The following is a 15,548-nucleotide window of genomic DNA, read 5'->3' as shown; positions in this document are numbered from 1 at the left end:
AGGGAAAAGTCTTGAGCTTCTCCTGATAGCTAAAGAGTGCATGCGTGCGTGTTTGTATGTCTGTCTGTGTGTAGGGGGTGGTTATAGCTGTCTGACTGCAATTTCTGTTTGCTGATCACTGTCGTTATTTTCCTGTGCCATCACATCTGCAGAAAGACGACTCATTTGGTGTCTGTCAAATATTTTGGCTGTTCTGCTGAGGTGGAATGGTGTGGAAGGATGACAGCTCGAGCCCCCTCACTGCAACTAGGAGGGGAGCACACTTAGCTATGCACATTCCTGCTGCTGCTGGTATGACTTTAAATGATGCTCCTAAAACGCTGGCTTAATATGTCAGTGTGCCCTTTGAGCTCTAAGAACTCTCACAGAGCTATGAATGAAAATGTATGTGCCCCTGAGACTACAGTGAGGGATGTATGGGGAGGGATGTTCCTCCAGGGATTCCCTGGAGGAATCGTTGTAGCCTCTGGATCTCCATCACTCTAGCTTGAATATTCAGCTATTTTTGTAGCTGTACTCGACACTAATGCATTTCAAGCTGAAATGTTGCTTGGAGTAGAAACTCAGACTCTTACTTTCCCCACTGCCAAACCAGTGATAAAAGAACCTGTTTGACATAGAGAGCCCAAGGAAAACTTTTTCCTCTCTTAATGGAAAGAAAATTGATGATTTTGGACAGGATAATATGGCTGGAAAGAAAGTTGGTCCTTTCTGAACAAGATAACTTAGCTGAAGTGGAAGCAGGAAAGTAAAAGCTGTCAGATATCCTCAAGCAGGTCAGTAGTGGGAGCTGATCCACATCAGTGATTTCTTGTGACTGCAAGGGGGGGATCTGGTGGGGGAGGACTCCTCTTCCCCCAGCATTCTCATGTTCTCTAGGAGATTACAGACTTCAGGTGAATGAAGATACTTCTGTTGTATGTGGCATTTGGAATAAGGATGGGCTTAGTGTTGTTCCAGGATCTTATTGCTTAAAGGATGCTGTGAGAACATGCTTTGGCTTTGGAGTTCTTTTTGCTTTCTCCACTGCTCTGCTGGCTTTCTCATCCCTATTTCCTTTAGTTTCCCAGTGTTTTGGAATCCCTTCTGTTTTATATGGAAAACAAGTGACCCACATTCTAAATATTCTCAGTCCAAACATGCTGCCTTCTAGCTTTACTTTTGGTTACACTGTGTTGTGTTTGCAGATCTTTTCCTAGCCCTGTGATGGTGCTGTCTTCCAAGGTCTTCTCAAACTTATGGAAGAAGTCCTCATGCCATGCGAGGTGGCCCTAGATTCTCCAAACTCAGTAATGGCTACTATATTGCTCTCTACCAGTGGAAGTTCTGGTGCCCCATATAGATGCTCCAAGCAAGCAAAGAGTATTGGGAAAGAAGTTTTGTCTTGGACATAGCAGGGCCAGAGCCCTCATGGTAAAGCTATAGAAAGGGTGTGATTGGTCCCAGCAGGAGGTGCAGGGACATCAGGACTGATTTAGGCATCTCATTTGGATGGGGGAAATCTTGTTTCTGTGCAGTAGATCTGATCCTCTCTCCCTTCTAGGAAGTGTCCATAGATGCCTAGGAAGCTGGTGGTAACTATACTCACCTTGAGCCCTGCTGGATCATTCCTCTCACATCATTCATCCATTCAGAGTGGGTCTGTGGTTCTCTTTTACCTGCTGGGGTGCGCCATCCTCAGGACCAGCTGCTCTGATCTGTTACTGTCTGCTGCTGCTGGAACAAGCCCTCTTGTCCCCCTCCTCCCCTATTACAGCCTGGGGAGCTCCAGTAAGGGCTTGGCCCAGACATAACCCCATACACTCAGAAAGCTGTAACTGTGAACACGCATTGCCAGGCAGAGAAAATGAGATATGAGGCGCTGTGATGGGTTTTATTGCTGCAGCCTTGAGGGCATCCAGAAGCCAACATGGTCTCTTTGGAGAACTACAGGTGACCGCTGACAGATGTGATGGACATCAGGCTGAAGTCTGTCTTGAAAATCTCAGTGGGAGCATGACCTTTGGTCTCTGAATTTCCTGGGAGCAGAGCCAGACCACTTGTTCGTTTGTCCCTTTAGAGTGCAGGAACTGCAATCTCATTGCCTGTTTCTTCCACAAGAGGGAATTCCTGCAGGCTGGAAGCAGGTGAGTGCTGAGGAGCGAGCAAACCCTGTGGAGTGGATCTGTGGTAACGATTTAACCATCAGGAGCCAGGCAGTTCCCTGCCAAACACTCCACAGCAGGAGGTGTAGCTGTGGCGGTCGTATTGAGGGGAAGAGCTCCACTGAGGTATTTGCAGCCTCAATGCACCAAAGAGTCAGGCCAGCATCTGTTGAGATCAAGGCTGAGGAAAATGTGTGTGTATGCGTGTGCATCCATGCCTGTCTTTAACCCAGATGGGTCTTGCTGCTGATCCTGGGCTGGTGAAAGAGGCACAGTCAGGGCTCCAGCTCAGTATGTCTGGGTTCCTAGGCAGAATAAAAGAATGCAGTCAGACAAACTTGCATATGTGATATTTTGGCTAATGGAGAAAAGGTCCTTTCTCTGTCACTCACTCAGTTCTCCTGAAGAATCTTTGCCTGCAGAGAGGATCCTCCCCAGTCAGATATCCACAGACGAGGAACGTTTTAATCCTTCAAGAAGCCTGTCCCTGTCAGCTCCAGCTGATGTCTCACTAAATAGGAACTTCACTGAAAATTCACTGCTGCATTTCATTTGGGTCTAAACAAAAGCCCAAGCAAAGGAAATAAGATATGACACTGGATAGAGCAGCAGAGAGCCTTGCTGCAGCTGAGTGCATGGGAAAATTTTATACCCTGGGAGACATGTTGAAAATGCCCAGCTGATCCCTATGGCATTGTCCGGGTACTGGATGAGGTTTTTGTCTTTGTTAATTTAGTGGCTGCAGAGTGTTAATAGCACAAGAGGCTTATTCTTGGCTCTTGTAGTAGAAACCTGTGTTGTATCAGTTTTCCCACTGTAACCTTTATAAAAATGATTTGACAGCAGAGAAGAAAGAGGTTAAGAAGCTGGGCAGGGGAGTACAAGAGAGGAGACCTCTACTGTTTGCAATCAGTCTGGGAAGAGAAATGCTCTCCTGCCTTTAAAATCAGAGGCATCACTAGCAAACTACTGGGAATTTGGCTTCTGGCAAAGCAGCTTCACAGTGAAATACTGCGAACCCGAAGCCAAGTCTTATCACATCCAGCAACCTCTTCCATGGACAATTTGCTATTGTCATTCATGGTATGTGTTCCCTCAGTGGGTCCTAGGAAAGGGTCATCCCCACGCAGGCTCGCTTCCAGCTTTGTCTTCTCCATTTCAGTAATCTGAGATCTACTTCCAGGAGACAGCATTGCTTGTGCGTGAACCTTGCATAAGTCTGGGCTTGCACTTCCTGAGCCAAACAGGCTTCTCTGCCTCCCTGTCCTGTGATCTCACCGAATGAGGAAGCATGACCTAGTTGGTAGAGCACCTACAAATGCTTCCAGGGACTCAAACTCAGTTCTCCGTTTCATCATAGATTTCTGTGGCCAAGGGCAAGTCATTCAGTTTCTGTGGATGGAGTTTATCTTGCTGAACATCTGGCTGTTGACTGCTTAAGTCATCCAAGTTCTCTCTGTGGTCATTTAAAGTATTCAGTGCACCTGCTCTGGTCATCTTTTTGGAGTGGTCTGTATCATGTTCTGGGGAAGGGCAGGCCTTTTATTCTCTGCGGGCTAGAAAGGCAGCCATAATGACTAGCTTCAGTTACTGGACAACTGAAACATGGAGCAAAGACTCCCACTTTCTGGTATATTTTGGTAACTTATCTGTCTAAGAATATATTAAGCTCACTTTGACAGCAAGTGATGTTCAGAGCAGTACTGGGGTCTGTTGTTATTTTGGACAGGTGTTGTGTGGGTGATGACAAACTCTGTGAGATCAGCTACTGCCCAAATGGGCAAGTGGACTTATTTCCTGACCTTAAGAACCTATATTTTAAGGGAAAGGTGAATGGAGCTGGGAGAGAAGCGAGAGATGAATGTAGCAGGTATCAAGGCCATGTGAAAAAAATCTGAGCTCCTGATATAGGCCTGTCTGTCTAGCCACACTGCTGCAATTCTGGGTGGTAGCTCAGGCTCCAGACAGAGCCCAGCCTAGAACCTGGCCACCGCCTGCTCAGATTCCCTTGGGCTTCATCCATTTGGATGGCAAAGGGCACTGAGCCCACTAGGTTCAGTGCTCCAGTCTGTGGCTGACTGCATGTGACCACCAATGATGGGTAGAACCCAGACTTAGGAGCAGACTAGGATTTGTATTTAGTTTTCCTCAAATGTGGAGAAGATGTTGGTGACCCTAGGGGGTGGTGGAAAGATGCCTTTGATTCGTTACTGTGTATAATGGTTGTATACTCTTCTGTTTCTTTCCAGGAATTTCAAGGCAGCAGGAGACTAGCGCTTGCCTTCTCAATACAACACACATCCAGTCAGGGTTGAGGCGGCCTCTGAGACTCAGCTCAACATGTTCAGTGAAAAGAGCAGTGCATCTTTGTCCCAGAAACCCAGCCAGAAAAAGACACGACCTCAGGGCCTCCCCTCACCGGCTCTCTGCTGTGCGTGTGGACTTTGCATCATGCTAGCAGGGATCAACATCACTTTAGTGGGCGCATTTGCCTTTGGGACCTTCCTCCCTGTGAACAACCCTCCCATCATCATCGGACCGGTCTTGCTGGTGGTGGCCTTCACGTTCTTTGGTGCCTGCTGCATCTGCAGCCGGAGGCCCCCAGCTCATGGGGCCAGGAAATCCAAACCAGGTTCCAACATTGGGCTCATCAAACCTGGGAACACAGCATTTGAGATTGAAACTAGTGAGCATACAGTGCAGGACACCACGGCTGTTCAACTGAGCCCCACGAATTCCCCCATCTCCTCAAAAAAGTCCACACCAGTCCACGAGAATACGAAGGCCTGCAAGCTCTTCACTATGGAAGGCAACGGGCCAGTGGCCAAGTACACAACAACAGAAGAGGCAATACAACTCAACTTGCCCAGGGACCTGGCCGCATCCTAAACCCAGGCAAATGTTTTGTTAGCAGCCAGACATGCTGGAATGGATGGGCTAGAAGCTGTTGTTCAGAGGCATGGGGAAGGTGCTTGTGAAGAGCCAGCACACAGGCCTCTCTGAATCAATTTGAGGAAGGTGGATGCAGTAGCAGGGAAACTCCAGATTTTTACTGGAAGGAACGTGTCCATCTCATGGCTATAAAAGAAAATTGCTAATGATGTTACTGAAAAGGGATGGCTCCCAGTTCCTGGGAAAAGACTGGCTTTTTTGGGGGGAGCAGATTCAAACTGGGGAATGAATTAATTTGCTAAACATAAGGCAGAAATGTGATGACTAGAGGAGGGGCTATGTGAGGCTGACAAATGACAACTCTTTCTTTTCAGAAGTGAAGAAATTCTTGAACGTAATAGAAGTAGGAATGCTGTAAATTACAGCTTGCTGCCACTCAGTCAGAAGATTTCAGCATTTTAGGGTTGGGCTTTTTGGCAGCAGGGACAGAATGTGTGTTTGCTATTGAAAAAGCAAGGCAAACAATTTTCCCTCCTTTAAAAAAATCCTTGCCCCATCTTGCCTTCATTCGGGTGATTGTACCACCTGTTATAAGAGACAATGAATCACAAGGACTGCATTTAGCACAGGTATTTTCCTGTTGTCTTGATCAGGTGGGATTGTAGCAGGGCTGTTCAGTGCACTGTTTATATTGGAAGATCAGCCAGGCTGAATCCTCAGGGAAGGCTCCTGGGATGGCCAGAGTTCAGAATTCTTGAGGGTTTGGGGAGAAGTAGATGCCACCTCCTTTGCATCTTTTTGTGAAAAGCTGGCCTGGCCTGGCCTGGCCTTGAGAGGGTACAAATAACTGTACAGGCTTTAATGTAGTTGTGCTAGAAGATGGTGACTGTTATCTCCTTCCCCGAGGTGGCTGTGAGATCCATCACACACAGTGGGTAACCAGGTGTGAAACTCCTTGCTGCAGAAAACTAGCTGCTAAATATTTCATAGGCTTGCAAAGCAATGGAACAAATTCGTGGAAGAATTTGTCGAGAGCTATTCAACGCAAAGACACCACCTTTGCCTCAGAAAGACCCTGAGCTGGAAGCAGGGTATTAATCAGAAGAATTACCACTACAAAGGCTTTTCCCCAGGCAACCACTGCTGGAAAGAAGGTGCTGTGCTAATGAGTCTTTGCTCTGACCCTGTAGGGGCAACTCACATATTTTATGAGATACGGGGCCAGGAGGATGGACGGTTGCGCTAAGTAGGATCAAGATGTGGGGGCGTAGCAGAAGGAGAGTGGATTTGAAGAAGGAAGGGCTGCACAGGTTCTCCATGTATTCCCATCCTATATCTGAAACAGGGCTTTTGGGAACTAGGAAGTCATATGGATGTGAGAATGACCATACAAGATCACCCCAGAGGCCTATCTGGCCCAACATCCTATTTCTGACAAGGTCAAGAGCGAAGTCTGGAGAAGAGCGCAAGTACAGGGGCAAACATAGGATGTTGCTTGCCCAAAATGCCCTTCCAGCCTCTGACACACTGCTCCTTGGGAACCTCCTGACCTGGAAGTGGTGCCTGTGTTTAGTAGCCCTGGATGGGTTTCTTCATGAAATAATCCATTTGCCCCCAAATGCGTATCAACTTCTATCATTTGTGATCCTGTAGCAGGGAGTTTCACAGCTTAATGAGAGGCTGTAAAGATTCCTCTCTTTGGTTTATTTTCAGCCTGCATCCTGCTAGTTCCCTTTGATGCCCCAAGTTCCTGGATTAGAAGGTGCAGCAAGCGGCTCATCCCTCCCTATGCCACTCGGGATTTCAGGGGCCTTTATCACTTCTCCTTCAGTTATCTCTTTCCTAGGTTACTTCATGCCCCTTGTATAGTGAGAGGAAGGTAATGTTTCCAGCTCAGCCAGCCTCCTATTCAGCCCACCTTAGTGCTTTGCCAAGTGAATGTCAGCAAAGCCGCAAGGCTTTAGCCAGCAGAGAGATGGGTATAGAGAGATGAAGAAGGGCTGAAGGCAGATGCTGGAGGAGAAGGAAAGACTATGATGTGGCCAAGGCTCCCCGAGGCCACCAGCAGACCTCTCTAGGGCCGAACTGTGGCTGAGGATATGGCTGGTTTGCTGGGTTACATGATGGCACTAAGGGTTACAGCAGGAGGGAAGGATTCTGGTGCTGAACAGTCCACGTAAGAGGTGTCCTAGTGGGTCTGAGGAGCTGCTGAGCATCTGCTGGCCACTGCATGAGTTCTGGGAAGGTGAGGTTGAATTTCATCCCTTGATGGGAGGGAACCAAAGACTGGCTTAGTGTCGGCTCTCCTTGAACGCTCCAGTAATTAGCTGTGTTGAGCAACTTCTACATCAGGGAAATAGTTCACTGTGATTTTAGCAGGGCTGGCCTACTGGCTAGGAGAGGCAGAAGTGAGTCATGGAGAACAACGTATGTGTGGGCCTGTTAAGACGTGGATCCCAAGTCTTTGCTTTGCTACAGCCTCCAGGCCTTGGGCAAATCATTTCATTGTACTGTAGCAGTTTCTTGTCTGTTTAGGAGAGAAATACCTGCTCCCAACCCCATAGGGCTACTTTGAAGATAAACACGTTGCTAAGCAGCATGTTTGGTATTTGCACACCTGAATCTTGAGACTACCTGAGTGTGGATGAGTCTGTATGGTCTGACCTCTGCATGATCCCCTTTAGAGCTCATTTTCATGGTTGATCTCTACTTCCAGAACTGGTTGCCCTTTGGCACATGGGAACCGCTGTACTGAGCAAAAGGCTCCCATGATTTTTGCCTGCTGGCAATTGCTCTAGCAATTAAACAGAGTACCTTGCTGATTTTGGTTGGATTCCCAGGCTGCTGGCTCACCAGTCTGCTTGGAATAGCACACAACAGGCTGTAAGTCCTTTAGAGGCATTGTCCACGTGAATATTGTTACTGCAGCCCTTGTCTTTGAGTACTTGGAGCCAACAAATAATCAAATCAAGTGGTAACCATACAACTCTGCTCTATTCACTGGATGCTTGAAAACCAAGCCTGACCTGTCTGTAGTGTGTGTTGAACTCGCTCCTTATCACAGCTGCACCATGAAACGCAACTGCTGATGGATGATACAGTGACAGATCCCATACAAGTTAAAAGCAAAGCCCCCTTGGCAGGAACGGGGGCAGAAGCAGGACTTTGAGGGCCAGCTAGGAGTTTATTGTGATTCAGCTGTATTGCAGCATCACAGACTATCCTGTTCAGGGAACCCTGCCACAGCCCTGGGACCTGGTGCAACCTGTGCTGCACACGCAGGTCACCATAAAGACAGTTTTCCTCTGGGCATTGATGCTGTTGGGATGCAAGAGGTGACAACCAGCAGGGATGGCACCTGGACCAGCAGAGGTGCAGGACCAGCAAGATGAGGAGCACCTGGTGTGGCAGGCCTGTATGCCAAGACGTGATCCCAACTGCTTACTCACATGGGAAGCGGGCATGGGAACACCTGCTACCTTCTGAAGCATGACTGCCCGGCTTTTTCCTTTTTGTCTTTTGGGATTTCCATGTCTGTCTGTCTGTCTGCCTCTGTGATTGGCCATGACTAATGTTGTGAATCTTGTGCCTCCTTCTTGTGCAGGAGACAAGGAGAGTTTCTTGTGCTCCAAGTCACAATTTCTGGTGTGAGAGTTGTTTTTGTAATTGCTATTTACATGTGTGCAATGTGGAGTTTGGAAAAGGTCAACCCATTAAAAAAAAATTGCACTTCGTAAGCATTTGGCCAGCCTGCTCTTTCGTCTGCCTACTGCCTTCTCCCTTACCCCTAGCTGAGATTGTGTGTACCCTGCTGCTGGATGTATTAATTTTGCTCTGTGCTGCATACTCTCCTTGTCGATTTTCCAATCAGTGCAACTAGCTGCAAGGAAAAAAAGCATTTGTAAGAGTTCATATTGTCTCTTGAGTACCATTGCTCCTTAAAGCCTTAGTTCCCTATACCCTACGCCCACTGCGGACTCCTATTCTCAGCACTTTGGCTAACACATGAATAGGTGAATAGGTCAGTTTGGGCTTTTTTTTTTTTTTTTTTTTTGCATGTGTATGTTAACCCCTAGCTGTGTATATGAACAGGCCAGATACTGTTCGCTCAGAGGTCAGAGTTGTTTATATGGCATATCCTAACTTGTGGAGCTTGCTGCTGAGGATAGATGAATTGTGGGCCTCCAGTTTATTAGGGATGTGAGAGGAGCATGTTTGTGGCCTGTGGTGGGACTTGGCTGGATTATTTTAGCTGATCCTTTCCAGTCCCAAGTATAGATGATTTTAAATTTATGGTGTGGAGATGGGGTGGAAGCAGTATCTGTGTGTGTGTTTGTGTGTGTGTCTCGGAGAGACACCATCACCTTTCTGTCCTTCTTCTGGGCTTAGTCCAGCATGGTCCGTTGGGAATGAGTCAAGGAGGGATAGTATGGTGAGAATAAAGAGGATTTGAGAGCCTTGCAAATTCACCTCGTCAAAGGGCTTCTCTTCCATGTGCAGCCAAGTGATTTGAGATGAGAGAAAATCTCTCCGTTCCAGGCAGGCAGGCTGGTTAAAGGCCTGGGAAATGAGCTGGCTAAGAAGGCTCCACTGACAATGTGTTTAAAATGAAAACCTGCTCCCTTCAGAAAGGATTTTTTAGGGCAGTTGGAAAGAACTTCCTGGGAGGGATTTTCCTTTTTGAAAGTGGGACCATAGAGAAAAGAATAGATGAGTGTTTGCTGAGCATCTGCTACTGCTCTTCTGGACTTCCAGCCCATATCAGTCCTCCCTGGGACACTTGCCCCAGCACTAACCTAGATCACAAGCTTCTCTATCCTTCTGGGGGAACAAAAAAAGAACATTACTGGGAGAGTAATTAGCTTTTTCCAGTTCCCAACCCCAATTTAGTCATGATTAATTTGTTCCTTTTTATCCTTGTGCCAAGAATGGGCTTCGACTGAGATACCTTTGTTGCCTCCCGGAAATTTGTATCCCTGAAGCATTTTAGATACATTGCAGATTTCCCAAAGCCTCTCTTTCATTAGGCTGGGCTGGCTGACCTCTTCCATTCTTCGGGACATGATGTATGGAGCATCTTTGCTGGGGCTGTCCAACACCACTTGCCCTCACACACTTCCTAGGGAAGTTGGGCGCTGGCTGTTTTTTATTTTTGTGTTAATTTAGATCTCCCCAAGCCCATCTGTCTCTGTGCCATGGTGGCCATTTTGAGGGTGCAGCCACTGGTGTCCCAACTGGCCTCCCCACAGCTGCTCTGACAGCTCACTGTTGCAGGAGGTGGGAAGCTCTTGGCAGACAGGCATCAAGGCTCAAAGTGAACCACTGGGCTTCAGAAGACGTCTAGACCATCAGGGTTAGTCAGTGAGGATTGCTCCTTATAGTCTTATTTCCAAGGCTTTGTTCAGTTTAATTTAAAAAGTCTGTGGAGAGGAGATTTTGCCATTTCCATCAGCAGAACTCCCGCTACTTGCAATCATTCTCAGTCCTTCACTGTGAGATCTGCAAACACTGACATGGTTTTGAGTTCTCAGGGCATGGCGGGTGTCAGGGCTGGGAGGACAGATTTGATTTTTCAAGGCATGCTTGCATACAAAGATTCCCCAGGAGCTTTTCCAGAGAGCAAACATTCATCAAGAAACACTGATTTCTTGAAATTGGCCTGTCCTGAGAAGACACTGGTTCTCATGATTTTTTTGCCAGGAAAAAAACTTTCCAGGTTCCAGATGAAATTTCCGATCCAAACACTTGAGAACTGCTCTATTAGTCAATCCTCCAGGCACCCCTAAAATAAGATCTTGCTGGGCTTTTCCTCCACATGAGAACCTAATTTCACAGGCAGCTTTGGGGCTTATGGTTCCTTACCAGACCCCCTGCTTTCATCAGATCTGAAAAGCCAGATCTTTCTACACTGGTGCTTTTAATAAGCCATGCCTCCAGAGACTGGCATAGCCTTCCAAAACTGTGGCGGGAGGTCTTCCCTGCTGAAATCTTTGCTCGGGTTTATGGCGTTAATCTTCTGTGACAGAGAACACAGTTTTGTATGTTGGTTGCAGGCGTGGTACTAGAAGGATATTTGATGAAGTTTGCTGTAAAGTCAGACAGAGAATGATTTCCTTGCTGACACATAGGCAGAAAGATGCTTCTTTTGGAGACAAATCCTCCTCCGTTGTTACTATGGTATGAGAAATCAGTATGATCTATGGTTTATCTTCTTATCTCCAGCTGAGCCAGGCTAGCATGACTCTGTCATTAGGGCTGATCCTCCCTCTCCCATTACAATGAGCTGGTGCTTTATCCCATTAGCTGTCGCTGGGCACTGGGTGCTCTCAGTTCAGTAGCTGGCTCAGATAGATTTTGCGTGTGCGAAGGATGCCCTGCTGATGAATCCCAGGGCCCTGGCTTCTGCAAACCCCTTAGAGGTGGACACACTGCTGCTTCCTGCACCTGTGACTGTTGCGCAAATAAATAATCAGCTTTGGTTTCAGGGCTGGGAACCTTTCACCTGGCTGCTGAGTTCACTGGAGAAAAATAACCTTTGGCTGGCAGTTCGTGCTACGCACGGGAGCTGCAGAGCTGATCTCTCCATGGAGATGAATGCCATGGCAGAGCATGGAAAGCTCCTGAAGGTTGTCCTCCTGGCCTCGGGCTCAAGGGGTGTGCAAGTGTCAATACAAGCTCAGTCCTGGAGTCCTTGGGATCTCCCTGTAGTCCTTGCATCTTTAAGCCTCCTTTTTCCAGGGTACAATTTCCATCCCAGCACCCCCAGCCTGAGAGGGCTGGACTCCAGGGCAAGGAGGCTTCCCAACTCCTGGAGCGCTCATATTGTCCCCTGTTATCTCTCTGCCTTGTTGGCTCCATCTGCTCTTTGAGAAGGTCATTAGCCCTGTCTGAGGGCTGACACCCCCCCAACACACACACACACACACAAACACACAAACACACACACACACACACACACACACACACACACACCCTTTTTGGCTCTCAGCCTGCTGCAGGGATTATTGGTCTATGAGTGTAATTTATCAAGATCCTTTAGAGCTCTGTTCCTGTTCTCCAGGGGGTGGGATACTCATCCCAGCTTTGGGTGCTGATCTTGAAATTGTCTTTTCTTTCTTATCAGTCATCTGAAAGCGTTGACCAGCACCAAAGCCAGGGCAGATCTTTGCTGGATCCTTTCTGGATAAACCCTTCTCTGTGGCTGTGAACCCCTGAAAATTACTCCCTGAATGTGGTCTTAAGCTGGTGAGGGCCAAGGGCCCCATCCACACCTCTGGTGCTGTGCTCTGTAGGCACAAGTAAGGCAGCCCCTGCCCAGTGTAAATGAAAGACACAAGGTGAAAAGGGAAACTGAGGCACAGAGCTGAAAAGTAGATGTCAGCTCAGATCGAAGCATTAGCTTTGCTTTTCTCAGAGCACAAGGCCATGCTGCCTTTCTGTTGCCAGTGAATGACTAGACAGGGTGCAAAGAGGTGGGGGATGCCCTTGTGTCACAGAAATCAGGAAAATTAGTAATGCTGGACGGAATCAGGCTAACAGGCTGTCTAGCCCACTGCTCTGTCTCCGACAGCAGCCAATAATGGATGCTGTGGAAAGCGGACAGGAAGAGGGCAAGAATGCAGTGATACTTCCCAAAATACTGAGTTAGCAACTCAGGAATCCTCTGAGACTTTATATTTAATAGCTCTTTGACGAGGTCTCTCCCAAGAATATGTCCGGTCTCTGCGCAAACTTATGTAAACTCTCAGCATCTGGCCATCCTGGGGCAAGGATTTCCACCCCTTGATCCTGGGCTGTTTGGAGACCTGCTTGCCTGTGTGTGCCTGCTCCATTTGAAAGAGTGTGAGAAAAAAAATACCTCTTTTCTCCAGTAAACCTCACAATGCACCTTTGAGGCAAGCCAGGCTCGGACACTCAGTAAGTAGCTGAAGAATTGCTTGTTCAGGGCACTAGAGCTCAGTGGTTCTGGGCAGGATACTCAGAGATGGGTTTTATTTGCAGGAAACTCAGTGGTGAACTTACTTGAATAGTCCTGTTCGCTCTTGATTTCCTGACATAGTGCATTCCTCTGGCTTAACACTGAGTTTCCCAGAAGCTCTGGGTTACATATATTCTCATAGAACTTAATTAAAAACATTGCTTCAATTCTTAAAATCACATTTGTTCTAAAACAGAGCTGTCTGCTGGGAGAATTAATTCCTCAGACTTAAGTCACCTCCCTGGAAGCGTTGCTGTTGTCTTTGATTTCACGGTTCAAATGATTACTCTTTTCCAACACCCAAGAATAACAAGATTAGGGAATTTGTGGCAATGAAGGCAAAGAGGAGGAACTGTCTAAAAAAGAAAAGATAAATTGAATTTTTCTTTAAAAAGTAAAGGAAATGGCTATTTCAGGGAAACAGTTTTTCTGCTGGGAAATATAAGCAGGGAAAACTCCCTGTTTGAACCAACCTCCAATATTAAACCCATCAGGCTCTCTGTCGCATTCTATTCATCTAAAATGCTTTGTCATCCTTAGATATGCTACTTAAAGCTAATTTGAGAAGTACTAAATCCAGTCCTGTGAATTGTAAATTAGTAAAAATAAGAAAGCAAATTGGCAGAAATTCAGGTTAAATTCATTGTTAGTGTAACTTCAGCATTACTACAGCTGCATTAAAGTTGACTTCCGCTTCTCATTTCTGACCTGGCCTTTTCAAAGAGTTAAATATTCATTGTGAGGAATAAATGTTCAGTGGCGTGTGGGGTCCTTGAGGCACTGAGGAAAAATATCTGCTTTCCAGAAGGCAAGTGGAGCCATTTGGAAAAGTCCACAGGGTTTAGGTTGAAAGTGGTCATGCTAGAGGCAGAAGCATCCAGAGATGGAAGTTACCATCCATCCTTCAGCATGGGGCTGGGTGTCGCTCAGGCCCTACACAACCAGGAAGGGAATCTATGAAGGTGGGTCGAGCTGGTGCATTTCCTGAAACGATTTAGGGAAGAGGAGGCAGCTGCGCTCAGGGCCCAGCAGATGGACGTCGCAGAGGAACGACAAGCTGGCTTTCCTCTGCTATACCGGGCCGAGAACGAAGTATCCCCTGGAAGGACAACTGATTTAAGGGAAAGGCTCTCCCTTCGTGACACCACAAACACTTTAGCAGGGCTAACTCTCGCAACATTATTAGGTTTAATGTTTCTGTTATTTATGCTGTCAGTTCTCTTAGTGGCGCTCCAGCAGCATGGAGTGGAGTGAGTCATAAAAGTAATTATTAACGAGGCTATGGCACTGAAAAGGCATTCAAAGTTCGATTCAGTGCCAGCTCTGGTCGATGTGGATGGAGTACATTCATTAATGAGCAGGTGTAACGTGCGTTTGCCAAGGAGAGCGGAGGTGAAGGCCCATTCAGTGTGAAATACTTTGCCTTATTATCTTCACAGTGAAATACGTAACAGCAGGTGGAGGTAGCGAATAGCAGGAAGGATTTACATCGTGCTCCCCACATTTATAAAAGCGCTTGAAGTGCAGGCACTGTGGGTTTATTACACCAGTGCCTGTGGGCCCAGATTGACGTAGGGCCCAGCAGTGCCAGGAGCTGTACGTATGACCAATGGTCGGAAGCCGTTGTTACTACCAAGACTTGAGAGTCTGGGTAGAAATGCACAGGGGAAAGGGTGGGAGGAAGGGATGCACTTTTCCATTTTAGGGACAGGGAAATGGACATACTGGGATATTAAGTGATGTGACTGAGGTCGTGTAAAGATTTGGTGGCCGAAGAGGAAATACGGATTTGCTGAATCCTGTTGTGGTGACTTAACCGCCGGACCTTCTTTTATGTAACAGGACATAGTGACTGGCTTTTAGCACCTCCCAGCAACTTCAATGAACAAAATGGGCAGCTGGCATATTTCTTTAGCAGGGTAAAAGTGGAGGACATGAAGAGTAACTTTAATTCTCCCGTTGTCTCTACAACAGACCTCATTGCAGGCCCTCCTGTGAGCACAGTGTCTCTGGCAGAGGAGACAGTCGCCTGGAGGGGGGTTAATGTGCTCTGCCACCCTGGCTAAAAAGCAAACTGGAGGGGTGACTTTGCTGGGTGACTTGTCCACTCCTGACTGTTACATTCTAGTAGGTAATTTTCATCTTGTGTGCAATCTTCCATCATTAAACAAAGCAGTGCAAAACCCTCTAATAGCCTTCAATCTTTTCCCAATTAATTCCCCTGGTTCCAGAGACTTGTTTAAAGCTTATAGCCTAAAATCTATTTCCACAAAGACCTTTCTGCTCTGGAAGATGAAAATCAGGCAATGAGAGAAGGAGCAGTCTTAAGAGTTTACTGCCCACTTTGGATGTCTTACCTAAAAGACAGGGTAAGTCACCATTAATGTCTATATAGCTCTGTCTCTTTTGGGGATGCAGCTGTAATTTACTGTCTGTTCAACTCTGAGTATCAACTTGTCTGTTTATTCATACAGATAGGCTAGCCTGAGTCTGATTCTGTCCCTGCTATATCTGGACTCAACCTGATTTCTGAA

General features: G+C 47.0%; 1 protein-coding gene across 5 annotated transcripts in view; it reads left to right on the top strand.

Moving 5' to 3' along the window:
- The window catches only part of TMEM275 (transmembrane protein 275), a 40,632-nt gene extending 31,647 nt beyond the window's left edge, over nucleotides 1–8,985 (top strand). For 3 of the 5 annotated variants that reach the window (XM_068953035.1, XM_068953034.1, XM_068953036.1), the window contains one exon: nucleotides 4,394–8,985. In XM_068953035.1, the coding sequence (XP_068809136.1) occupies nucleotides 4,485–5,033 (549 nt within the window). In that variant the 5' untranslated portion in view covers nucleotides 4,394–4,484 and the 3' untranslated portion in view covers nucleotides 5,034–8,985. Of the gene's footprint in view, nucleotides 1–2,898; nucleotides 3,228–4,393 lie in introns of those variants that run through there. The other 2 variants (XM_068953033.1, XM_068953037.1) reach the window with 2 other exon arrangements.
- Nucleotides 8,986–15,548: the final 6,563 nt, after the last annotated feature.

This window comes from Struthio camelus, chromosome 8, assembly GCF_040807025.1.
Source record: "Struthio camelus isolate bStrCam1 chromosome 8, bStrCam1.hap1, whole genome shotgun sequence".
Classification (NCBI taxonomy): domain Eukaryota; kingdom Metazoa; phylum Chordata; class Aves; order Struthioniformes; family Struthionidae; genus Struthio; species Struthio camelus.
This window is presented reverse-complemented; position numbering and strand designations above follow the sequence as displayed.